Source organism: Hoplias malabaricus, chromosome 9 (genome assembly GCF_029633855.1).
Source record: "Hoplias malabaricus isolate fHopMal1 chromosome 9, fHopMal1.hap1, whole genome shotgun sequence".
Taxonomy (NCBI): domain Eukaryota; kingdom Metazoa; phylum Chordata; class Actinopteri; order Characiformes; family Erythrinidae; genus Hoplias; species Hoplias malabaricus.
This window is the reverse complement of record NC_089808.1, coordinates 2,475,763-2,496,927: the sequence shown is the minus strand read 5'-3', so window position 1 is coordinate 2,496,927 and position 21,165 is coordinate 2,475,763. Positions and strand designations below refer to the sequence as shown.

The following is a 21,165-nucleotide window of genomic DNA, read 5'->3' as shown; positions in this document are numbered from 1 at the left end:
GAGGAACACTAAACAAGGGCTAAACTATAAACAGGCTAAACACTAAACAAGGACTATACAGAACTAAGGGGCTAAATGCTAAACACTAAACAAGGAATCTAAACATGTTAAACAACAAGGCTAAACGCAGAACAAGGCTAGGGCCCATGACCATCAAACAAACATACATACAATGACCCACAAACCAGAACCACTGACAAGGACTATATGTAGTCAACACAAACAAGAAACACCTGGGCACTAATTAAGACACATGACACTAGAAACACAAGGGAAGGGTGTCACATGACCAGGGAACAAGCAGGAAGCAAAAGCTCAAAGAGCTTATAAAAGATCCCACATAAAACATCAGTATTTAGAATCTTTATGGCTACACCACAATAAACGAGTGAATGGACTGGACGGTGCCATTATCTGGATTAAGTTTGTCCTCAGAAACAAGGTATATTCTGGTGCGCCTACTACACTGTAGATGTGGTGCTCCTGCTTTTTGTAATCATTGCAGTTAGTCTCTGGATCTCAGCATCACCCCTTAAGCTGCTCTAAAGGAAAATCCTCAAAAGGAAGAGGAAATTAAAGTAGAAATGTTCCAGAATAATCGCAATCCTAGTATTCAACTGGAACCAATAGAAGCAGAGCACAATTGGATCAGCTGTAGTTTACTTACTAGGCCTTGTTTTGCATTTTTGAATAGTCTTTTAAGAAAAAGTGAATTATTTTGGGGGAAAAAGAATGTAATTATTCAGTTAGTTCTGCCCTTATCATGATCTAATTACTTTTATATTAATAGCTATAAAATATTTATTTATTGCAACCAATAGACCCACATTGCAGAATAATCCGGTATAGTAAGGGCTGTAAAATCACTTATTTTAAAATACATGCCTAGTCTAAGACTTTGCCCTGATATGCAATATTCTGTTGGATGTTTGTTGCCTGCTTGGCAAACGATTATATCAACTATTGTTTTAAATTAACTTCTAATTCCCCTTCATGAGTGATCAGGTGATGTTGGCTTACTTTAAAATGCTCCAGTAAAATCATTGTGCTTTATCAGTATAAACTGCGATGATCTGTATATGCAAAGGTTTAAAAAATGTGCCCATCCCATCTACAAAACACCATGCCCCTTTCTGCTGTTTGCTCTAAAAGTTGCTATTTGCTTTCTGCACTCACCAAATTGATGCATAAGCCATAACATTTATGAGATGTTTAAACCAGAATTGGAACAGCATGTGTAATGAGGCAAAATTTTCCACTGTGCTTTAGCGGTTACCCCAGTTTTGAAGACATTATCATTCTAGTCCTGGAGTTCTCTTGTCAACCATGTTTTAAAGCAGTGTCCAGTAAACAGATTTACACAAGTACTCCATGGGCCAGATTCCAGCTTATATAAAAAATACTGTTCAATCAGTTAAACACTTACTGTAAACAGTGATTTCAAGAATTGGCTTTCAATTTTTGCTTATTTAAATTAAATTAGAAAGGATTTTGTCATGTTTTGCAGGGCTGCCTAACAGCCTTATTAATATACAAATATATAATTTTTTATGATTTCTTGAGTGGCATAATAAAGTGATTGCAACATTACAATGTAAACAATGTTATTACCATTCATACTCCACACTCCTGCTGCTGGTGGACACTGAGTTGACTCCTAAGATCAGTCTCATTTGAAGGTTTTTATAAATTAATCCTCTATCTTTAAATATAATTTGTGCCAGAGCCATAAATAAATGAATAAAGTTAGGATTAAACCACACCTCAAACTGGGACTGAGTCAGCTCCACACATTTCAAGTCATTGATCAACAGTTAAACCAATAAGATTTGACTCTTTGGGAGTAAATGCTGATAACTACACTCATACCAGTCAATTAGCAATAATGCCAGTGCTGTCTCTTAGGAGTCACCACATAATAAGACAAATTCAGCCGTCCTCCTCTCTCTGTGAGATATAATATGGGTGTAAATGAGTTCTGAGTCATCCTGCTGAGCTTGTGAACTAACCAACGCCAAGCCAAGGCTCTGGCCAACGTACATGGTGTTGCGCCAAATACAACACCAGAAACACACACTATGTCTTATTTCCTAATATTCAGCCATGGTTTGAACTGAAGAACATACTGTTCTTTGGTTCCAGCTGGGAACAGGTTTTTTCTGGTTCGCAAACAATTTTATGTCGGTGGAAACACGCAGAACGGTTCAATATTTCACAAACTGGAAAATGAAATATGGCTGAAGCTAACAACAGCCAGTGTAGTAGCGCCACTTTAAGTTGTCTCTGGGAAGTATGGCTGAACTAACAGTTCCTACTCGCGCATGTGTGTTTCAACATTAGAAGTCAGTCAGTCAGTCAATAAGCGAAAATGCCTCTTCTAGGCAATAAGTTAATGAGCTAACTGAGTTTGATGCTCTTAAATAAATGTGTACATGGCTATAGAAAGGAGTCATTTTGAAATGTATTCATATGAAATGAAATGATTAAACAAGCGCATTTCTTCTGCCATGCAAACATTTAGAAGAGCATAAACATCAGTTAGCTCATTAGATTGCTACACCAATCTAGCTTCACCTTGGATGGTGCTGCTCTATTCCACATCTTTAGGGAACAAAATTGGAATTTCAAACACTTTTAGGGTACATTTACACTGTTTGTAATTTTAGTGACCAATAATGTACTTATCTACTGTACCATTTTTCTGCGATTGCGCCATCAATATATCTTCTAGCAGTGTGCTTTCAAAGTTCCACCTTAAACCATTCGAGCACATTTTCCTTTGGCTACATAAAGCCACTAGTTGTGTATATTCATGGTAAGCACCCTTGAAATTGTCTTGCAAAAATGTATAATTTAGCTGAGTGTTTATTGGTCTAGACCATATACAAACCGGATTCCAAAAAAGTTGGGGCACTAAACAAATTGTGAATAAAAACTGACTGCAATGATGTGGAGGTGCCAACATCTAATATTTTATTCAGAATCAAACACAAATCACAGATCAAAAGTTTAAACTGAGAGAATGTATCATTTTAAGAGAAAAATATGTTGTTTCAAAATTTCATGGCGTCAACAAATCCCAAAAAAGTTGGGACCAGGCCATTTTTTACCACTGTGTGGCACCCCCCCCTCTCCTCCCTCCCTCCCTCCCTCATTCTTACAACACTCAACAGACGTCTGGGGACAGAGGAGACCAGTTTCTCAAGTTTAGAAATAGGAATGCTCTCCCATTCATGTCTTATACAGGCCTCTAACTGTTCAATCGTCTTGGGCATTCTTTGTCGCACCTTCCTCTTTATGATGCACCAAATGTTCTCTACAGGTGAAAGATCTGGACTGCAGGCTGCCATTTCAGTCCCCGGATCCTTCTCCTATGTAGCCATGATGTTGTGATTGCTGCAGAATGTGGTCTGGCATTATCTTGTTTAAAAATGGAGGATCTTCCCTGAAAGAGATGACGTCTAGATGGGAGCAGATGTTGTTCTAGAACCTGAACATAGTTCTCTGCATTAATGGTGCCTTTCCAGACATGCAAGCTGCCCATGCCACAAGCACTCATGCATCCCCATACCATCAGTGATGCAGGCTTCTGAACGGAGCGTTGATAACAACTTGGGTTATCCTTGTCCTCTCTGATCCGGATGACATGGCGTCCCAGTGTTCCATGAAGAACTTCAAATCGTGACTCATCTGACCACAGAACAGTCTTCCATTTTGCCACACTCCATTTTAAAAGACCCCTGGCCCAGTGCAAACGTCTGAGCTTGTGGAGCTTGCTTAGAAATGGCTTCCTCTTTGCACTGTGGAGTTTCAACTGGCGACGGCGGATGGCACGGTGGATTGTGTTCACTGACAATGCTTTCTGGAAGTATTCCTGAGCCCATTCTGTTATTTCCTTGACAGTGGCGTTCCTGTTTGAGGTGCAGTGACGTTTAAGGGCCCGGAGATCACAAGCATCCAGTAGAGTTTTACGGCCTTGACCCTTACGCACAGCAATTGTTCCAGATTCTCTGAATCTTTTGATGTTATGCATGGTTGATGATAATAACTTAAAAGTCTTTGCTATTTTACGCTGGGTAACACCATTCTGGTATCGCTGCACTATCTTTCTGTGCAACAGTGGTGGAATTGGTGATCCTCTTACCATCTTGGCTTCAGAGAGACACTGACACTCTGAGAAGCTCTTTTTATACACAATCATGTTGTCAATTGACCTAATTAGTGTTAATTGGTCTTCCAGCTGTTCGTTATATGCTCAATTTCCTTTTTCCAGATACTTATTGCTACTTGTCCCAACTTTTTTGGAATTTGTTGACACTGTGAAATTTTGAAATTAACACATTTTTTCCTTTAAAATGTTGCATTTACTCAGATTAAACTTTAGATCTGTCGTCTATGTTCTTTTACGAATAAAATATTGATATTTCCCATCTCCATATCATTGCATTCAGTTTTTATTCACAGTTTGTTTAGTGTCCCAACTTTTTTGGAATCCGGTTTGTACATTCAGTGAGAGTGCTGAATTCTGTACCATTTCTGCATGGAAATGTTAGATTGCAGTGCAAAACTAGACCCACGAAACCAAAAAATCCGACACATCCTCACGGCGTGTACACAGTACACAGAGACGGATCTCGACTCGACTGCTTCACTAAGTCAGCTCGCTCCTCCGCACTGGGTCATTCCTGCTGGGTCATCCCCATATTCAGAGCCGTGTTCAGCCATTTTCAAACCCACCGAGCCTCCTGTTTTAAAACGGGGGGGGGGGGGGGGGGTCCAGCTTCATACACATTCAAAAGCCGCCCTTTACTCCTCCCCAAAGACTTCTGAGTTCACCTCCCCGTTTCAGCCTCTACGGGTGTGGTCTGTACTAGCCAACATTTATTTGCACTCTACATTTTGCACAGCTTCCCAACATTTATTTTGAACAGGAATTTGCGTGCTTTTACATTAGAAGCTACATACAAAGAAACCCTTAATTAAAAAGTATAATGATATTGGCGGCACGGTGGCGCAGCAGGTAGGTGTCGCAGTCACACAGCTGCAGGGACCTGGAGGTTGTGGGTTAGATTCCCGCTCTGGGTGACTGTCTGTGAGGAGTGTGGCATGTTCTCCCTGTGTCTGCGTGGGTTTCCTCCGGGTGACTGTCTGTGAGGAGTGTGGCATGTTCTCCCTGTGTCTGCATGGGTTTCCTCCGGGTGACTGTCTGTGAGGAGTGTGGTGTGTTCTCCCTGTGTCTGTGTGGGTTTCCTCCGGGTGACCATCTGTGAGGAGTGTGGTGTGTTCTCCCTGTTTCTGCGTGGGTTTCCTCCGGGTGACTGTCTGTGAGGAGTGTGATGTGTTCTCCCTGTGTCTGCGTGGGTTTCCTCCGGGTGACCGTCTGTTAGGAGTGTGGTGTGTTCTCCCTGTGTCTGGGTGGGTTTCCTCTGGGTGACTGTCTGTGAAGAGTGTGGTGTGTTCACAGAGAGCCCTGTGGAGCCCATTACCCTGGCTCTGGCTGCAGAACTGAGGAGTAGCAGATGCAGTGAGCTCCAGCTCAGACAAGGTGGTTGAATAGAGGGTCTTCATTCAAAAAAGCATAGGCTACGTTTGCTATAACAGCAGATAAAAAGCCCATAATTTCCTAATTAATTTGATTTTCACTAAGTTGGAGAAAAGAATGACCATTTGGGTGATTTAAATATATATAGATATTAAACCTGTGCAAATATATTTTATTACATGCAGTACATCAGTTTGAAGCATATCATTTTATGACTCAGTGTCACTGAGGAGCAAAAAGGGGAAATAATTACACACTTTTTTTCTGACGGAGCCCTCTTTCTGTTACTCTATAAAATGACTGCAACAACTCAACAGAGGAAAAAAAAGATCTGCATGAATTTACCACAGTTTTCACAAATAAATGTTTGTCTTCAAAAAATAACCTTTTAAATGTAAAAGATTTTCAGTTCTGATCTTTGTAAGTGATACAGTAAAAGACAAAAGGCATCATAGCCACTGGCCAAATGCCCCAATACTGCATTGGGGAAACAACTTCTTTGTCTTTCGCAGGGTTCTGTCGTCTCCGTGCCCCAACTACAAGCTGTGAATAAATAAGCCTAATTCCTTGAATTGGTTCACTTCAAGAACAACAAAAGATACATCAGGAGCTCTTGCAATCCATTTCATCACAGCGCAGTGTTCTCATTCAAGAGCAAGTCTCATGTTACACTCTACAGGGCTGGAACTTCAGAGAGCCTCCGGTGAGTATGTATGCCATCTAAGCTTGCTCTTTACTTACAGCTTTAATGTCTGCATGCCAATGAGAATGAGTGGGCACGTTTTAAATTTGCTTTGACGTAGTTGTGCCGAAATTTACTTTATATCCTCCTCGTTCCTGCTGTCTGCTGAGTTATTGCTGTCATGTGTGAGCACAGACTCATATTTAGCAATGCAAAAAAAATATATATATTAAGAAAAGACCTTTCAAGTCCGTATTAAAAGTAGACTATGTGTAAACAGTGTTTACTTATTTGGAGAGAGGGGGTGGGAGAGTTTTAGTCAGCTATAACCTGAATAACACTGTGTTCAAAACCATTTCTAATGTTAAACAAAAAGCATCAAATCACTAAAATCATAGCAAACCTGTCTGTAACCACTCAGCTGTTCAGGTTCATGGTCAGTGCAGTGGAATAGTATCTGTGTGTCTGTAGTTGTGTGCATTAGAGGGTCTGTATTATTGAAAATGTGGTTGCCTTCAAGTGAATACTTCCACTGAAGTGAATATTTACACTATAGTGTAAATATTCACATGAAGGCGGCCATGTTTTCAATAATACAGACCCTCTAATGCACTAACTGTCAGGAAAATATTTCATAATCTGAAGAAGAATGACTGGATTAATATATGAAGTTTAATTTGGCTAATTTCCACATATGCTCATCCCACTGAGTCAAAAGCAGAAGGATACAGCTCAGACCGACCCTGTTCACATGCTGGCAGCTTCCATAAATCAGGTGTAAGTTCTCAACCGCCCCATGCTCAGGCTAGATATGGAGCATACCACTCCTCAAAACAGCAACTGTAACGGGGTAAATCAATGTAAAGTATTTAAAAAGAAACAACAAACCATGCAACAAAGAATACAGTAATATTATTATAATTTGTAATAATTGTATATTAAAAGAAAATCCCACAAGGAATAAAATAGGTGAAAATATCACACTCTGCTTGAAACTCTACTAATAATTTTATTGTTACATGGGATCACTCTTTCCTAATAAAGAAAAAGGAAATATATATTGGGCGACACAGTGGTGCAGCAGGTAGTGTCACAGTCGCACAGCTCCAGGGATCTGAAGGTTGTGGGTTCGATTCCCGCTCCGGGTGACTGTCTGTGAGGAGTGTGGTGTGTTCTCTCTGTGTCTGAGTGGGTTTCCTCCGGGTGACTGTCTGTGAGGAGTGTGGTGTGTTCTCTCTGTGTCTGAGTGGGTTTCCTCCGGGTGACTGTCTGTGAGGAGTGTGGTGTGTTCTCCCTGTGTCTGCGTGGGTTTCCTCCGGGTGCTCCGGTTCACTCCCACGCTCCAAAAACACACGTTGGTAGGTGGATTAGCGACTCAAGTGTCCATAGGTGTGAATGAATGTGTGTGTCTGTGTGGCCCTGTGAAGGACTGGCGCCCCCTCCAGGGTGTATTCCCGCCTTGTGCTCAATGATTCCAGGTAGGCTCTGGACCCACCGCGACCCTGAACTGGATAAGCCCTTACAGATAATGAATGAATGAATGAAATATATATTTCTATTAATACAATACTCTTAATTCGCTTTTCAGACACGTAACACCTAAGATTCTCAAGGAAATTGTGTGCACTCACCTACTTCTACTGTGAAGGCTACAAACAAGAAAACTGAGTTTACAAAAATATTTACTGATGCAAATGAGCATTATTAAAAATTAATTTGATAACTTTTGTGTGGGTCACGGTGTAATTATGAAAATGTATCTCCAATTTCATGTATTTTTAGTTTACTACATCATTCATTTTAACACAGCAGCTGTCCTTCACATTATGTGAAAATTCCATGATGAATGGACCAATAAAAATGTTCCAAAATTGCTTGGAATTAATCAGAACAAATAAAAAAAACACTATCATTGATTATCAAAACTGTAAAATTACAATGATTAAATGCATAAACCACTATCCTGCACTGGCATTTAATAAATAGTATTGCGTGAAAGAATAGGGCCGCTGTTATTTATTTAATTTCCATACGTTACTCCTTTTTAAACATGAGCAAAAAGAACAAAGTCTGTTATTAGAAGATAATAGCACATATGGTATTGTGGATAACAGTTTTTAACCTGTTAGTCTAACTAGGTCCAAAATTAGAATACCTTAAACGTCTTAATGTCTCGGTCGGAAATACGAACATTAATGACTAAGGGCCTATAGGATGCATGTATAAAGTCAGTGTACCTAATGCTGTGTTGCTGTGGGTATATGTGGCCCTTAGCTGGAATGGTGTAACATTTGCTCTTTGTTTTCTGTGCTTTTCTCAGCTTTCTGAAAAGATGGGATTGAATACAAATCAGCTGCTCTCCATTTCCTGCCTGCTCTTTGTTGTTGGCTGTTCCAGTGGTGGCAAGATCCTGGTGTTTCCCGAAGATGGCAGCCACTGGGTGAATATGCAGGTCATAATGAAGGAACTGTGTACCCGTGGTCATAATTTGACAGTTGTACGATCTTCCAGAAGCTTGTTCATCCAGGCCGACTCTTCCTTTTATACCGTCATTACCATCAACATCACTCAGACGCAAGCTGTTCATGAGGGGTTATTTGGGAACTTATTACAGCGCTCAATAGCACTTCGTAAAATGACCCCAATAGTACGCTTTTTTGAGCAGCAGAAGGATGTGGCAACCATACTGCAAATTTTTCACAATGTAGCTCTTACTTTGATTTCCACAATTTTGGACGACTCATCACTAATGAAACAACTTCAGGATGCTAATTTTGGCTTAATGCTAACGGATCCTGCATTCCCTGCTGGTGTTCTTCTGGCAAACTACCTCCATTTACCGATGGTGTATAACGTGCGGTGGCTCAATACAGGAGATGCACACATGGCCATCGCTCCCTCACCGCCATCATTTGTTCCCATGTACAACTCGCTGTTTAGTGACATTATGGACTTCCTCCAGAGGACAGAGAACTTCTTTAGATATCTGGTCAGCCACTTACAGGTACACTTTGTTATTCTTCCAATGTATGATGAACTGCTCAAAAGCCACTTTCCACCAGACTCAAACCTTCTCACAATGCAGCATTCGGCAGATATTTGGCTAATGCGCGTAGACTTCATTTTTGAGTTCCCTCGGCCTAGCATGCCTAACATCGTCTATATTGGGGGGTTCCAGTGTCACCCTTCCCAACCCCTTTCTGCTGAGCTGGAGGATTTCATGCAGAGCTCTGGAGAGCATGGGGTTGTGGTCATGTCTCTGGGAGTAATGGTCACTGCCCTTCCTAGAGATATCACAGAAGCCATTGCCTCTGCCTTTGCTAAGCTACCTCAAAAGGTCATATGGAGATATCTCGGAGAACGACCCTCTTCTCTGGGTAACAACACATTGTTACTTGATTGGCTTCCTCAAAATGAACTCCTGGGTCACCCAAAGACTCGTGCCTTTGTGTCCCATGGTGGAACCAATGGTATTTATGAGGCTATCTACCATGGAGTTCCTGTGTTGATTGTTCCACTTCTTTTTGACCAGTTTGATAATGCACTTAGACTGGAGGTTCGTGGAGCAGCTCGTGTGCTTGAGGTTGCCACTCTGACAGCTGAAGACTTCCTTGAAGCTCTCAAAGACATCATCAAGAATCCATCATACCAAAGGAATATGCAAAAACTAAGAGCACTTCACCGTGATTTGCCTCTTTCTCCTCTTGACAGCGCCACCTTCTGGATCGAGTATGTCTTAAGACATAAAGGTGCCCAGCATTTACGATCAGAGGCGAACAATCTGCCATGGTACTCCTACCACTGTCTAGATGTCGTATTTTTTTTACTAGTCATTATTTTTGCTATTCTCTGGGCCACATTATCTCTTTGCAGGCAGCTTTGTTGCAGATCAAACAAGAAGCCGAAGATAGATTGAATTGAATCGGAGTTCTCCAAACATTTACAGGCATTTCCAACCACAGATTCTTAGTGCACAGTTAACGGACCAGCTTAGACCTCCTTAATATCTCACAACCTACACAGATATAGCAAATATAATTTATATTGGTTTGTATTTAGGTCAGTAAATATAGGATAATAAAACATACCTTGGAGATTACTCACTATTTGCTAGCTCTCCAGCCTGATTGCTAGGTTTTCTCTCCCTGCTCAAGGCATCAGGAGTTTATAGACATCTGTGAGACCTCCAAATGTTGAAATGCATTAACCAACATGAAGATATTGTTCTATTCCTGCTCCATAGGTAGGTAATTGACTTATTTGTGCTGTTTCAGATTACACATTTCCACGGATTACTTAAGTGAAATGTCTCCACATTTGGGAGAAGGTTAACTGCACTAAAAAAGTGCTACATAACTTAGACTTCAGCCACGTACAAACAACCGTCTGTTTTTTTTCTCAAAGGTATTGTTCAGCCTTAAAAAAAGTGGAGCTTCTGAACATGAAACAAACCAGAGAAAACAGTGGTTTCCCCACTATCGTAGACATCCCCTTTATGGAATATATAAGTGTGGGTGTGTATCTGAGAGGAGGATATCTTCCATGGTACACGTACTGTACACACCACATGTCTTATGTATATATTTCTCTATTCTATGTTCAGGTAACCTGTTTCTCAGTATAATAAACAACAATAACATTATGACCACACTTACTGTCCACAGGAGCCAGTTGTAGTTCTATAGTTACAGAGTGTAGTCCATCTGTTGCTGTGGATACATAGTTTACCTCCGTTCACCTTGTTCTGCAATAGTCAGGAACCCCCAGAGGACCACGTCAGAGGAGTGGGTGGTAGGTCATTCTCAGAGTTGCAGTGACACTGATGTGGTGGTGGTGTGTTTGGGTGTAGTCCACCAACCAAACATATCCAGCCTACAGCGTCCTGTGTCCACTGAGAACAAGACTGCAGCAGCAGATAAGCTACTGTCTCTGACTTTACAAGGTCAGAGATATAAGGTGAACCAATGAGTGGACAGTGAGAGGACACGGGGTTTAAAAACTCCAGCAGCACTGCTGTGTCTGACCGATTTGTAAGAGCACAACACTCACTAACACACCACCACGACATCAGTGTAAATGATACAACACTGGTCCTGTGGGGTTCCTGACAATTGAAGTACAGGGTAAAATGGGGAAAATAAAGCATACAGTAATTATAAAACTACAAAGTGATTCTGTAGGGTCAGTGGAACTCAGAGAATGGACAGTGAATGGACGAGGAGGTGGTCATAACATGGTTGATCAATGTATATGTATCAGCATAAATGACACAGTGTAGCTTCATTCATTCATTATCTGTAACTGCTTGTCCAGTTCAGGGCCACAGTGGGTCCAGAGCCTACCTGGAATCATTGGGTGCAAGGCAGGATTACACCCTGGAGGGGACGACAGTCTTTCACAGGGCAACGCAGACACACATTCACTCACACACACACTTACACCTACGGACACTTTTGAGTCGTTAATCCACCTACCAACGTGTGTTTTTGGACTGTGGAAGGAAACCGGAGCACCCGGAGGAAACCCACGCAGACACAGGGAGAACACACCACACTCCTCACAGACAGTCACCAGGAGGAAACCCACGCAGACACAGGGAGAACACACCACACTCCTCACAGACAGTCACCCGGAGGAAACCCACGCAGACACAGGGAGAACACACCACACACCTCACAGACAGTCACCCGGAGGAAACCCACGCAGACACAGGGAGAACACACCACACTCCTCACAGACAGTCACCCGGAGGAAACCCACGCAGACACAGGGAGAACACACCACACTCCTCACAGACAGTCACCCGGAGGAAACCCACGCAGACACAGGGAGAACACACCACACTCCTCACAGACAGTCACCCGGAGGAAACCCACGCAGACACACGGAGAACACACCACACTCCTCACAGACAGTCACCCGGAGGAAACCCACGCAGACACAGAGAGAACACACCACACTCCTCACAGACAGTCAACTGGAGCGGGAATCAAACCCATAACCTCCAGGTCCCTGGAAACAAACATACAGTGTAGCTGAATTATATAATTATTATAATTCTCTGTAAACCATAGGAACAGTTTGAGTGCCTTTGCTGAGCCACTGGAATTAACCAACATTTTATTTCTCATAAATTCTGTGATTTCTTGCATAAATGTTAATTAATGACTTTTCATGTGTTAAGAAAGTACACATTCAATATAGTGTTGTTTCATGTTTATTTGTTTAGTGTCTCCTATGTATTTTCTCTTTAAGGTAAACATATGAATAATACATAATAACTTGCATAATTTTTTTCTAGTTTATCTCTTTAAATGTTTTAGAAATTGTCCCTATTGAAGACTATTAAACTCTGACTTGTGTTAAATTACTGTTTGCTATTGCAATGGCATGTTTCAAATCCACTTCTTATCAGTCATCTGAGCCCTTTCTTTTCTCCTTCATACCACATCTCATCTGAGTAGGCTGTGGTTATCTGCAGTCAAGTATCGGTGGCATTCTCACTGTACGAATCAGGCATGCACATGTGAGCGAAAATGCAAGGCACACACCCTACACACTGTAAAAGGAGGATACAGTCATCTGAATCCAAGAAAACCTTTCTGTGCTTTTCAATTTGACTGACAGATGATTTTTAAAATATCCATTCATCTACATGACACCCACCTTGACCATCACAATCAAAAACCTAAACTGTTTTTCCAAAGAGCCTATTGTTCATTAACTTTGCTTTCACATAATATAAGCAGCCCATTCAAAAGTGGGCACTGGGTGTCACAGGGGAAATGAAAATAGTGTGAGGGTGTTTCGCCCTGTCTCTCAGCAGTACTTCCGTCAGCAGGAACCGTTTGGGCCTGACTCGTATCACTCCCAATCAGGCAGGAGGGTGTTTTTGTTCTGCAGGAGAAAGGCCTCAGGATGTAGCCGCTCAAAGCCAGTAACAGTGGCTTCCTGCATCGGGAAATGATCAAAAAGTCAGACAAAAACCCTCAGGCACAGAGGGACGTACTGAACACCCTCACTCACTCGATCGTTCATTCACATAGGTCCCTGCACATCGAGGTGCAATCCACCATCGCGGGCCGAGTTATGGTAAGGAGAAACATTCGCATTTCAGCTGCTTGTTGTTAATCATCTATGGATTATAACAATGTTCTTAGATGGTTGTTTGTAATGAGTCAGTTCTACAATAAATGTTACACAAAGGTTGTGTTTCCCATAGGATCGTTTGGATAAAGCCAAGCTCTGAGACAGCTGCGAGAGGCCTTTGACTGAAGTGTTTGGGTCTGATAGACAGTGTGAACGAAAGCTTCAAATGTCTTTCACATGTCGAAGTCATAGACATCATGTTTCTGAGTAAGTACATTGTTCTGCAGTTTATGTTTTCTTTTGTCGTTGTTGCAAAAAACCTTGAATAAGTGTTCAAGGATGTTAAAGAAATCGATGAAGCATTTTTACTGCTTCAGTTGGAAGTTAATTTTATGCTTTGCATAAAAGCATTAGTTTCAGAACTGCTCCTGGCACCGCAATAAAGATCCACTTTTATGTCAAGCAGTACAGAATGTACTTTAACTCGTTTGTTAAGTGGGTTCATGTTAGGATACAGGTTTTCCCTCATTCTCTCAACAGACCTGACGAATGGAAGCTGCCATCTCCCCTTGGACACAGACAGAGTTGGCCTAACCTATATCTACAGCCTGGCCTTCTCTCTGGGTCTGCCAGCCAACCTGCTGTCCCTTTGGGGACTGTACCAACTCGGACGCTCGGGTGGGGGTGGCTGCCAGCTGGTGTACATTCTCAACCTTCTGCTGTCAGATCTTCTGCAGCTGCTGACCTTGCCTCTGTGGATCCTCTACCTACAGAGAGCACATCGCTGGCCTTATGGCTCCATCGCCTGCCAGTTGGTGGGCTACGTCTTCTATGTGAACATCTATGCAAGTGTCATATTCTTATGCCTCATTGCAGTGGACCGATGTCTTGCTATCGTGCATCCGTTAAGCAGTCGTGGACTGAGGAAAATACGACTGGCTGCGTTCTCCGGAGTCGTGGTCTGGAGTCTTATATTACTCTTCTGCCTAATCGGCCTGTACCCGTCAGTATTTGAGCCCCAGAGGCTCTTGTGTCTGGAGCAGTATCCTGTCAGCCAGAGATATGCCTACTTTAAAATAACCACAGTAGCCCTGGGATTTCTGATGCCATGCTCTATATTAGGGTAAGTGAATGAGACAAGTGAATCTGTATTAAATGTATGTGCCAAGGCCTACACAAGGAGTTTGCCTCATAAAGAGACACGCCGTTGCAGTAAAACATGAAAATGCCGTTATCTTGATAGAAAACACAGATATAACCATGTCTGTCTCTTAAAAGGAATGTAGACGTGTAGACAAACTGTTTACCCCACTTGCATGATTCCCTGACTCTTTGTTCCTTTGTGTCCCCCACCCAATTCTCTCGCAGATACACCTCTGCCAAAATTGGGGTAGCACTCCGCAACTCCCCTTCAGTCTCCGACCATGAGCGGCACCGGATAGTGGGCACCCTCACAGTAATCACCATCAATTTCATTGTGGTCTTTGGCCCCTATCACATGGTGGGGGGCTATAGGTTCATAGCGCTGCTGCTAACTGAGGACCAGTGTGCGCTGGAACGCTCTGTCTACCTATGCTACAGGATCTGCTATGGACTCACCAGCCTCAACACTCTCCTAAATCCACTTTTCTACATATTCCTCTGTCACGATGCCCGCCTAGAGCTCCAGAGGTCTCTGCCCTGCCTGGGTCGGGGTTCTCGTGCCAGATCGGGGCTGAGGATCATGACCTTTGACCCAAAAGCTCAGCTAAATCGCAGACCAAATATGTAACTGCCATGTGCAGATATTAATCGCCGCAGGGCTTCTAATGGTATGTGGACCGGAAGCCTGCAGGTTTTTCTGGGATGACGCCAAAATGCCTTATCAGGTATCTGTGACGAATTACCTGTCAAGGCCCTGATCGCATCGTCCTGTTCACTGGGGCTGCTGATATGGCATACACGTAGGTTACAGGTGCTGCACTGGTCAGCGTTGTACATTTGGAACTGAGAAAAATGGTTTCAGCCAAGCATTACAGATAGCAGAATACGGACAACGCAACATACTTCACCTTGTAACATTTCTGAATTGTCAAGTTTGGGTTGTAGCAAGGACAGGAAATGATTCCCTAATTCCTTACAGTGGCTGAAAGTGGTGGAAAACACTTTTTCAATATTTAAATTAGGTTACTTTTATTTAATCTGTGTTTTCTTTGTCTTTGTCTTTTATTTATGGCCCTGGAACATTTTTCTGTATATATATATATGCTATGTAACATATGCCCAGCATGAAAACTGACCATGCACTATATAGATATTTATAAATAATTATTCCAATAGATTGTAGTTGTCATAGCGATCTAAAACATCCTTAAGAACCACACAGCCTTGTGAACACTACAGTAAAGTGTTATGTATCTGTGCACCCTCATCACTGCATGTCATTTATACGGCCTCCCCAAACTTTAGGTCAAGTTTTTCTATTTAATCTCATTCATTCATTTTTGAAAACTGATCTGCAGCTCTGATCTCTGAGCGTAGAACATAGCTGCAGCTTTTTTCTTCTCTTGTACATATCTTCAGTTCTGGGATCAACCAGAAAAACCAGGAGAATGTTCTTTAACACATTTGATTAATCTCCAGAAGTGCTGATGTATAGTTTGAGTGCGTTTGAGGGTTATGTTAGAGCTGAAATAACAAATCTGTTTATAAATGTGTCTCCTGGAATAGAGCTGATACCTGGTGATCTAATACATATGCAAGAGCGCCGTCTACTGGACAACATTGGTTGCTCATAATGAGGTAGCCACAATACAAATACGTATTTCCGTTCTGTTTGTTAGATATGCAAATGAGACAATTATTTAATTGGAAACATTATTTAATAGTTTTTGTTTTTACATAAAAAGTGTTTTTTGTGCAAAATTGTTTAAGTGTTGAGTTTGTGTTCAGTTGACAGCTGTATGAGAAAGTCCTTTTTACATAAAACTAAAACTCCTCACTCAACATAAAGAACAACTCTGGGCACTCAGAAAGCAGTTTTTCTAAACAAACTGTATAATCTAAAGGAGTCCTATCAACTTATAGAATTAAATAATTTACAAATCTCATTCATTATATTTCTGTAACCACTTCATCCTGTTCTGGGTCGCAGTGGGTCAGAAGGCTAACTAGAATCACGGCACAAGGCAGGAACACACGCTGAACAGGGCAGCAATCCACATACCAGCATGTATGCCACCAAGATAATTACATACAAACCCGATTTTCAAAAAAGCTTGGACATTTTGAAAAGTAAAATAAAAAATTTGCTGTATCAGGATGGTTTCAGGGCGGCACAGTGGAGCAGCAGGTAGGTGTCGCAGTCACACAGCTCCAGGTACCTGGAGGTTGTGGGTTCGATTCCCGCTCCGGGTGACTGTCTGTGAGGAGTGTGGTGTGTTCTCCCTGTGTCTGTGTGGGTTTCCGCCGGGTGAGTGTCTGTGAGGAGTGTGGTGTGTTCTCCCTGTGTCTGTGTGGGTTTCCGCCGGGTGAGTGTCTGTGAGGAGTGTGGTGTGTTCTCCCTGTGTCTGCGTGGGTTTCCTCCGGGTGACTGTCTGTGAGGAGTGTGGTGTGTTCTCCCTGTGTCTGCGTGGGTTTCCTCCGGGTGACTGTCTGTGAGGAGTGTGGTGTGTTCTCCCTGTGTCTGCGTGGGTTTCCTCCGGGTGAGCGCTGTGAGGAGTGTGGTGTGTTCTCCCTGTGTCTGCGTGGGTTTCCTCCGGGTGACTGTCTGTGAGGAGTGTGGTGTGTTCTCCCTGTGTCTGCATGGGTTTCCTCCAGGTGCTCCGGTTTCCTCCCACGCTCCAAAAACACGTTGGTAGGTGGATTGGCAACTCAAAAGTGTCAGTAGATGTGAGTGTGTGAGTGAATGTGTGTGTGTGTGTGTGTGTGTGTGTGTTGCCCTGTGAAGGACTGGCGCCCCCTTCAGGGTGTATTCCTGCCTTGCGCTCAATGATTCCTGGTAGGCCCTGGACCCACCGCGACCCTGAATTGGATAAGCGGTTACAGATAATGAATGATGGTTTCATGTATTATAGAGTAGTCTGTGGGCTAGAAGGTCAACATTAGATTTCAACATTCATGTTTTTATGACATCATGCGGGAGCCTTTGAGTAAAGAACCCAACCCCAAATATCTACCTGAGCACTGGGTATGGATTGAATGCAGAAGATAAAAAACTTTGATCTACATTGTACAATGAAAAACAAATGCACATTTACATTTTTAGCTTGTTGATCATCATATTATAATGCTCTTTCCTGCTTAGTTCATTTCAGAATTGTGATAGAAATAAACATGTCAATACTAAAGCATTTGTAATTGCAGTAAATGAAGCATCTTTTATCTCTAAATTTAGACTTAAACTTTAAATCTGTAAGTGAGGAATACCACTTTCTGAATATGACCCTGTGATCTTAAACTGGTGTAAAACGACAAGTCACTCATCACCTAGACATCTGTGGTCTATACTTTATGCCGGGACATGACAGCTGGAGCTACACTTCCCTCTGCTGGTAGAACCAAACATCACAAACTAAGTTGACACAGCTGGCACCTAGAGGAATGCTGCAATAACACACGGAAGCTTTGCTTTCTTTTAGCTTTTATGGAGAGTTAAGAGAGCTGATTACTGACTTTACTTCCCAGCACCTGTTTTCTGTTTTGCCCCTGGGGGCCCTCACAGTCCTGGTGTACAGTGGAAAACCAAATATTAAAACCTATATTAGCCAAGGTCAGTACCACATAAGCGCAATACTCAAAACACGTCGACTTGTGCTGATTCTGCTCATTATCACATTAACAGGTCTTCTGCTCAGAAAGTGTCACATTAGCCAGATGATATGACCTCGCACATCTGCCTCCTTCAGCTGTTCCAGCTACACACATTCATTCTACAGTTTCTGCTTAGGTAACACAGCCTCAGACTCAGAGACGGGCAGTCCACATTTGTCAGCTTTTATTGTTAACAGATTCATGCCTACTGCCAAAATGTATTCATTTTTATTCATAAATATTTAATCATTTAATAATATTTCATAATATATAAACATTTTAGATATTTGATTATAATTTAAACAATATCCATTTTAATGCTTTGCCTTTTTTTAATGATCATATTCAGTCACACTCATATCTCAACAATTCATTAATTCATTCATTATCTGTAACCCTTATCCAGTTCAGGGTCGCGTTGGGTCCAGAGTCTACCTGGAATCATTGGGCGCAAGGCGGGAATACACCCTGGAGGGGGCGCCAGTCCTTCACAGGGCAACACAGACACACACACATTCACTCACACTCACACCTACGGACACTTTTGAGTCGCCAATCCACCTACCAACGTGTGTTTTTGTACTGTTGGAGGAAATCGGAGCACCCGGAGGAAACCCACGCAGACACAGGGAGAACACACCAGACTCCTCACAGACAGTCACCTAGAGGAAACCCACGCAGACACAGGGAGAACACACCACACTCCTCACAGTCACCCAGAGGAAACCCACGCAGACACAAGGAGAACACACCACACTCCTCACAGTTACCCGGAGGAAACCCATGCAGACACAGGGAGAACACACCACACTCCTCACAGACAGTCACCCGGAGCGGGAATCGAATCCACAACCTCCAGGCCCCTGGAGCTGTGTGACTGTGACACTACCTGCTGCGCCACTGTGCCGCCCTATATCTCAACAATGACTAAATTTAATTTGAAATATTAAATAATAAACACTCTATTTAAAACAAGTTAGGACATGTGGATTGATTGATCTGAAATATTTCTACAGACTACAGATTTTTTAAATATGATCATAAAAGTATTTATTTCGTTATATGTGGAACTTAATCTTACCTATCTTACATAGTACTTTTAAAGTGATATGAAGGACCGTTCCGCATGCTGAGAATCAATGATTTCCCAATGCAGGATCACAATATGGCAGCGTGGGCATTAAGACAGTCTTAAATGGACATTCCTGCCATATACATTTGATCTGTTTTTTGTTTGTAGCATTCAGGAGTGTCCTTTTTTTATCCCTCTGCCTCGCTGTTTTGACTTTCATGCTATCATTAAAAATCCCTACAGCGCTCAACTAATGATAACCACCGATGTACCGTGATAACCACTGAAATGTATTGCTATCGTTGATGCTTGTCTACACATGAAAAATATATTATTGTGGCGGCGGAAGGGCTTGTGTGGTCTCATGACCTCCAGGGCTATGTCATCGGGAGCTGTTAGCTCCTAGTAGGGTCTCCCATGGCGAACAGGTCTGGAGTTAAGATCCTGACAAACATGATCCAAAAGCATCCCTATGAGTACACCTATTAAAAGTCAGTGTACCCTGCCCAGGAGAGGGTTACCGGGACCTACCCCTGGAGCAAGGCCTGGGGGTAGTGTCCGACGGCGAGCGCCTGGTGTCCAGGCAGCCCACGTAACCCAGCCAGGCTCAGCCCGAAATGGCAACGTGGGAGGATCATGTGTGCTCAACACCCGCAAGTTCCAGAGTAGGGGTGCGGTGCAATGCCCATCTGGCACAGAGTGGGGGCGAAGGGGCCTCTGGCGTCGTGGAACTTGTCAGCGGAAACTGGTTCTACTGGAAGGAGGCCCCAGGGTAGACCCAGGACACACTGGAGGGATTATATATCCCGGCTGACCTGGGAACACCTTGGGATCCCCCAGGAGGAATTGGTGGCTGTTGCGAGGGACAGAGACGTCTGGGCTTCTTTGCTTGCCCTGTTGCCACCGCGACCCTGAAATGGATGATGATGATGAAATTACAGTAAGAACTGACAAAACAACTATGGCTTAGAAAAATCTAATATAAAATCTTCTCCATCCATTATCTGTAACCGCTTATCCAATTTTAGGGTCGCGGGGGGTCCAGAGCCTACCTGGAATCATCGGGCGCAAGGCGGGAATACACCCCGGAGGGGACGCCAGTCCTTCACAGGGCAACACAGACACACACACATTCACACCTACGGACACTTTCGAGTCGCCAATCCACCTGCAACGTGTGTTTTTGGACTGTGGGAGGAAAACGGAGCACCCGGAGGAAACCCACGCGGACAACACACCAATTCCTCACAGACAGTCACCCGGAGCAGGAATCGAACCCACAACCTCCAGGTCCCTGGAGCTGTGTGACTGCGACACTACCTGCTGCGCCACCGTGCCGCCCTAAAACCTTCTCAATTTTCTTTATTTGTAAATGTGACTACCATTTGAAAAATGTACCGATCTCTCAGTACTCATGGAAACTATGCTGCAAGAATGACTGGTTTAATTTTGAAGGATTCACCTCACTTTGACATTATGAGGAATGTTTCAGCTCAGACTGGACTCCATTTTGAAAGATCTATGCAAAACAGGCAGTAGCCAATTAGAGAAGAAGTCACTTACAGTAACAAAAACACTTGATTAGTTGTTGGTATAGAATGGTTGGAAATTATAGATACAGTAAATTAGAAATATAACAAGATAATGGACAGAACGCTTTTCTAGCAACTGTAGCAATAGTTTATAAATGTTCAGGTTTTCTTAGACGTCTGGGCACCCAGTTAGTACCACAGAAACGTTGTACACAAACGGTTTTTTGAATTGGCCTGGACGGCGAAAAAAGAGACGCCTAAATTTAGTAAGAAGAAACTACAGCCAATCGGCGGCGAGGGAACTGGGCTTTGTGTTGACCCAGCCTCCAGGTCTCTCACCAATGAATACACGCTTTATTTTTGAGGGACCCGCACACAGTCCAATGGTGGGGGGCAGATCTCGGCGTGAACTGCCCCTCCGGTAGTGGGGGTGGGCATTAGGGGGGTCATTCACACT

The 21,165-nt window shown here is 42.9% G+C and overlaps 2 protein-coding genes across 2 annotated transcripts; both read left to right on the top strand.

Annotated features, from left to right (window-relative positions):
- The first annotated feature begins 342 nt into the window (after positions 1 to 342).
- Positions 343 to 11,944, top strand: ugt5g1 (UDP glucuronosyltransferase 5 family, polypeptide G1). The gene is made up of 3 exons (XM_066681658.1): positions 343 to 442; positions 6,055 to 6,245; positions 8,545 to 11,944. The coding sequence occupies exon 3, from the start codon at positions 8,557 to 8,559 to the stop codon at positions 10,138 to 10,140; it is 1,584 nt and encodes a 527-aa protein (XP_066537755.1). The 5' UTR covers positions 343 to 442; positions 6,055 to 6,245; positions 8,545 to 8,556; the 3' UTR covers positions 10,141 to 11,944.
- A 1,118-nt stretch (positions 11,945 to 13,062) lies between these two features.
- Positions 13,063 to 16,167, top strand: si:dkey-165a24.9 (probable G-protein coupled receptor 132). The gene is made up of 4 exons (XM_066682013.1): positions 13,063 to 13,316; positions 13,447 to 13,580; positions 13,854 to 14,436; positions 14,682 to 16,167. The coding sequence occupies exons 2-4, from the start codon at positions 13,571 to 13,573 to the stop codon at positions 15,082 to 15,084; spliced, it is 996 nt and encodes a 331-aa protein (XP_066538110.1). The 5' UTR covers positions 13,063 to 13,316; positions 13,447 to 13,570; the 3' UTR covers positions 15,085 to 16,167.
- Positions 16,168 to 21,165: the final 4,998 nt, after the last annotated feature.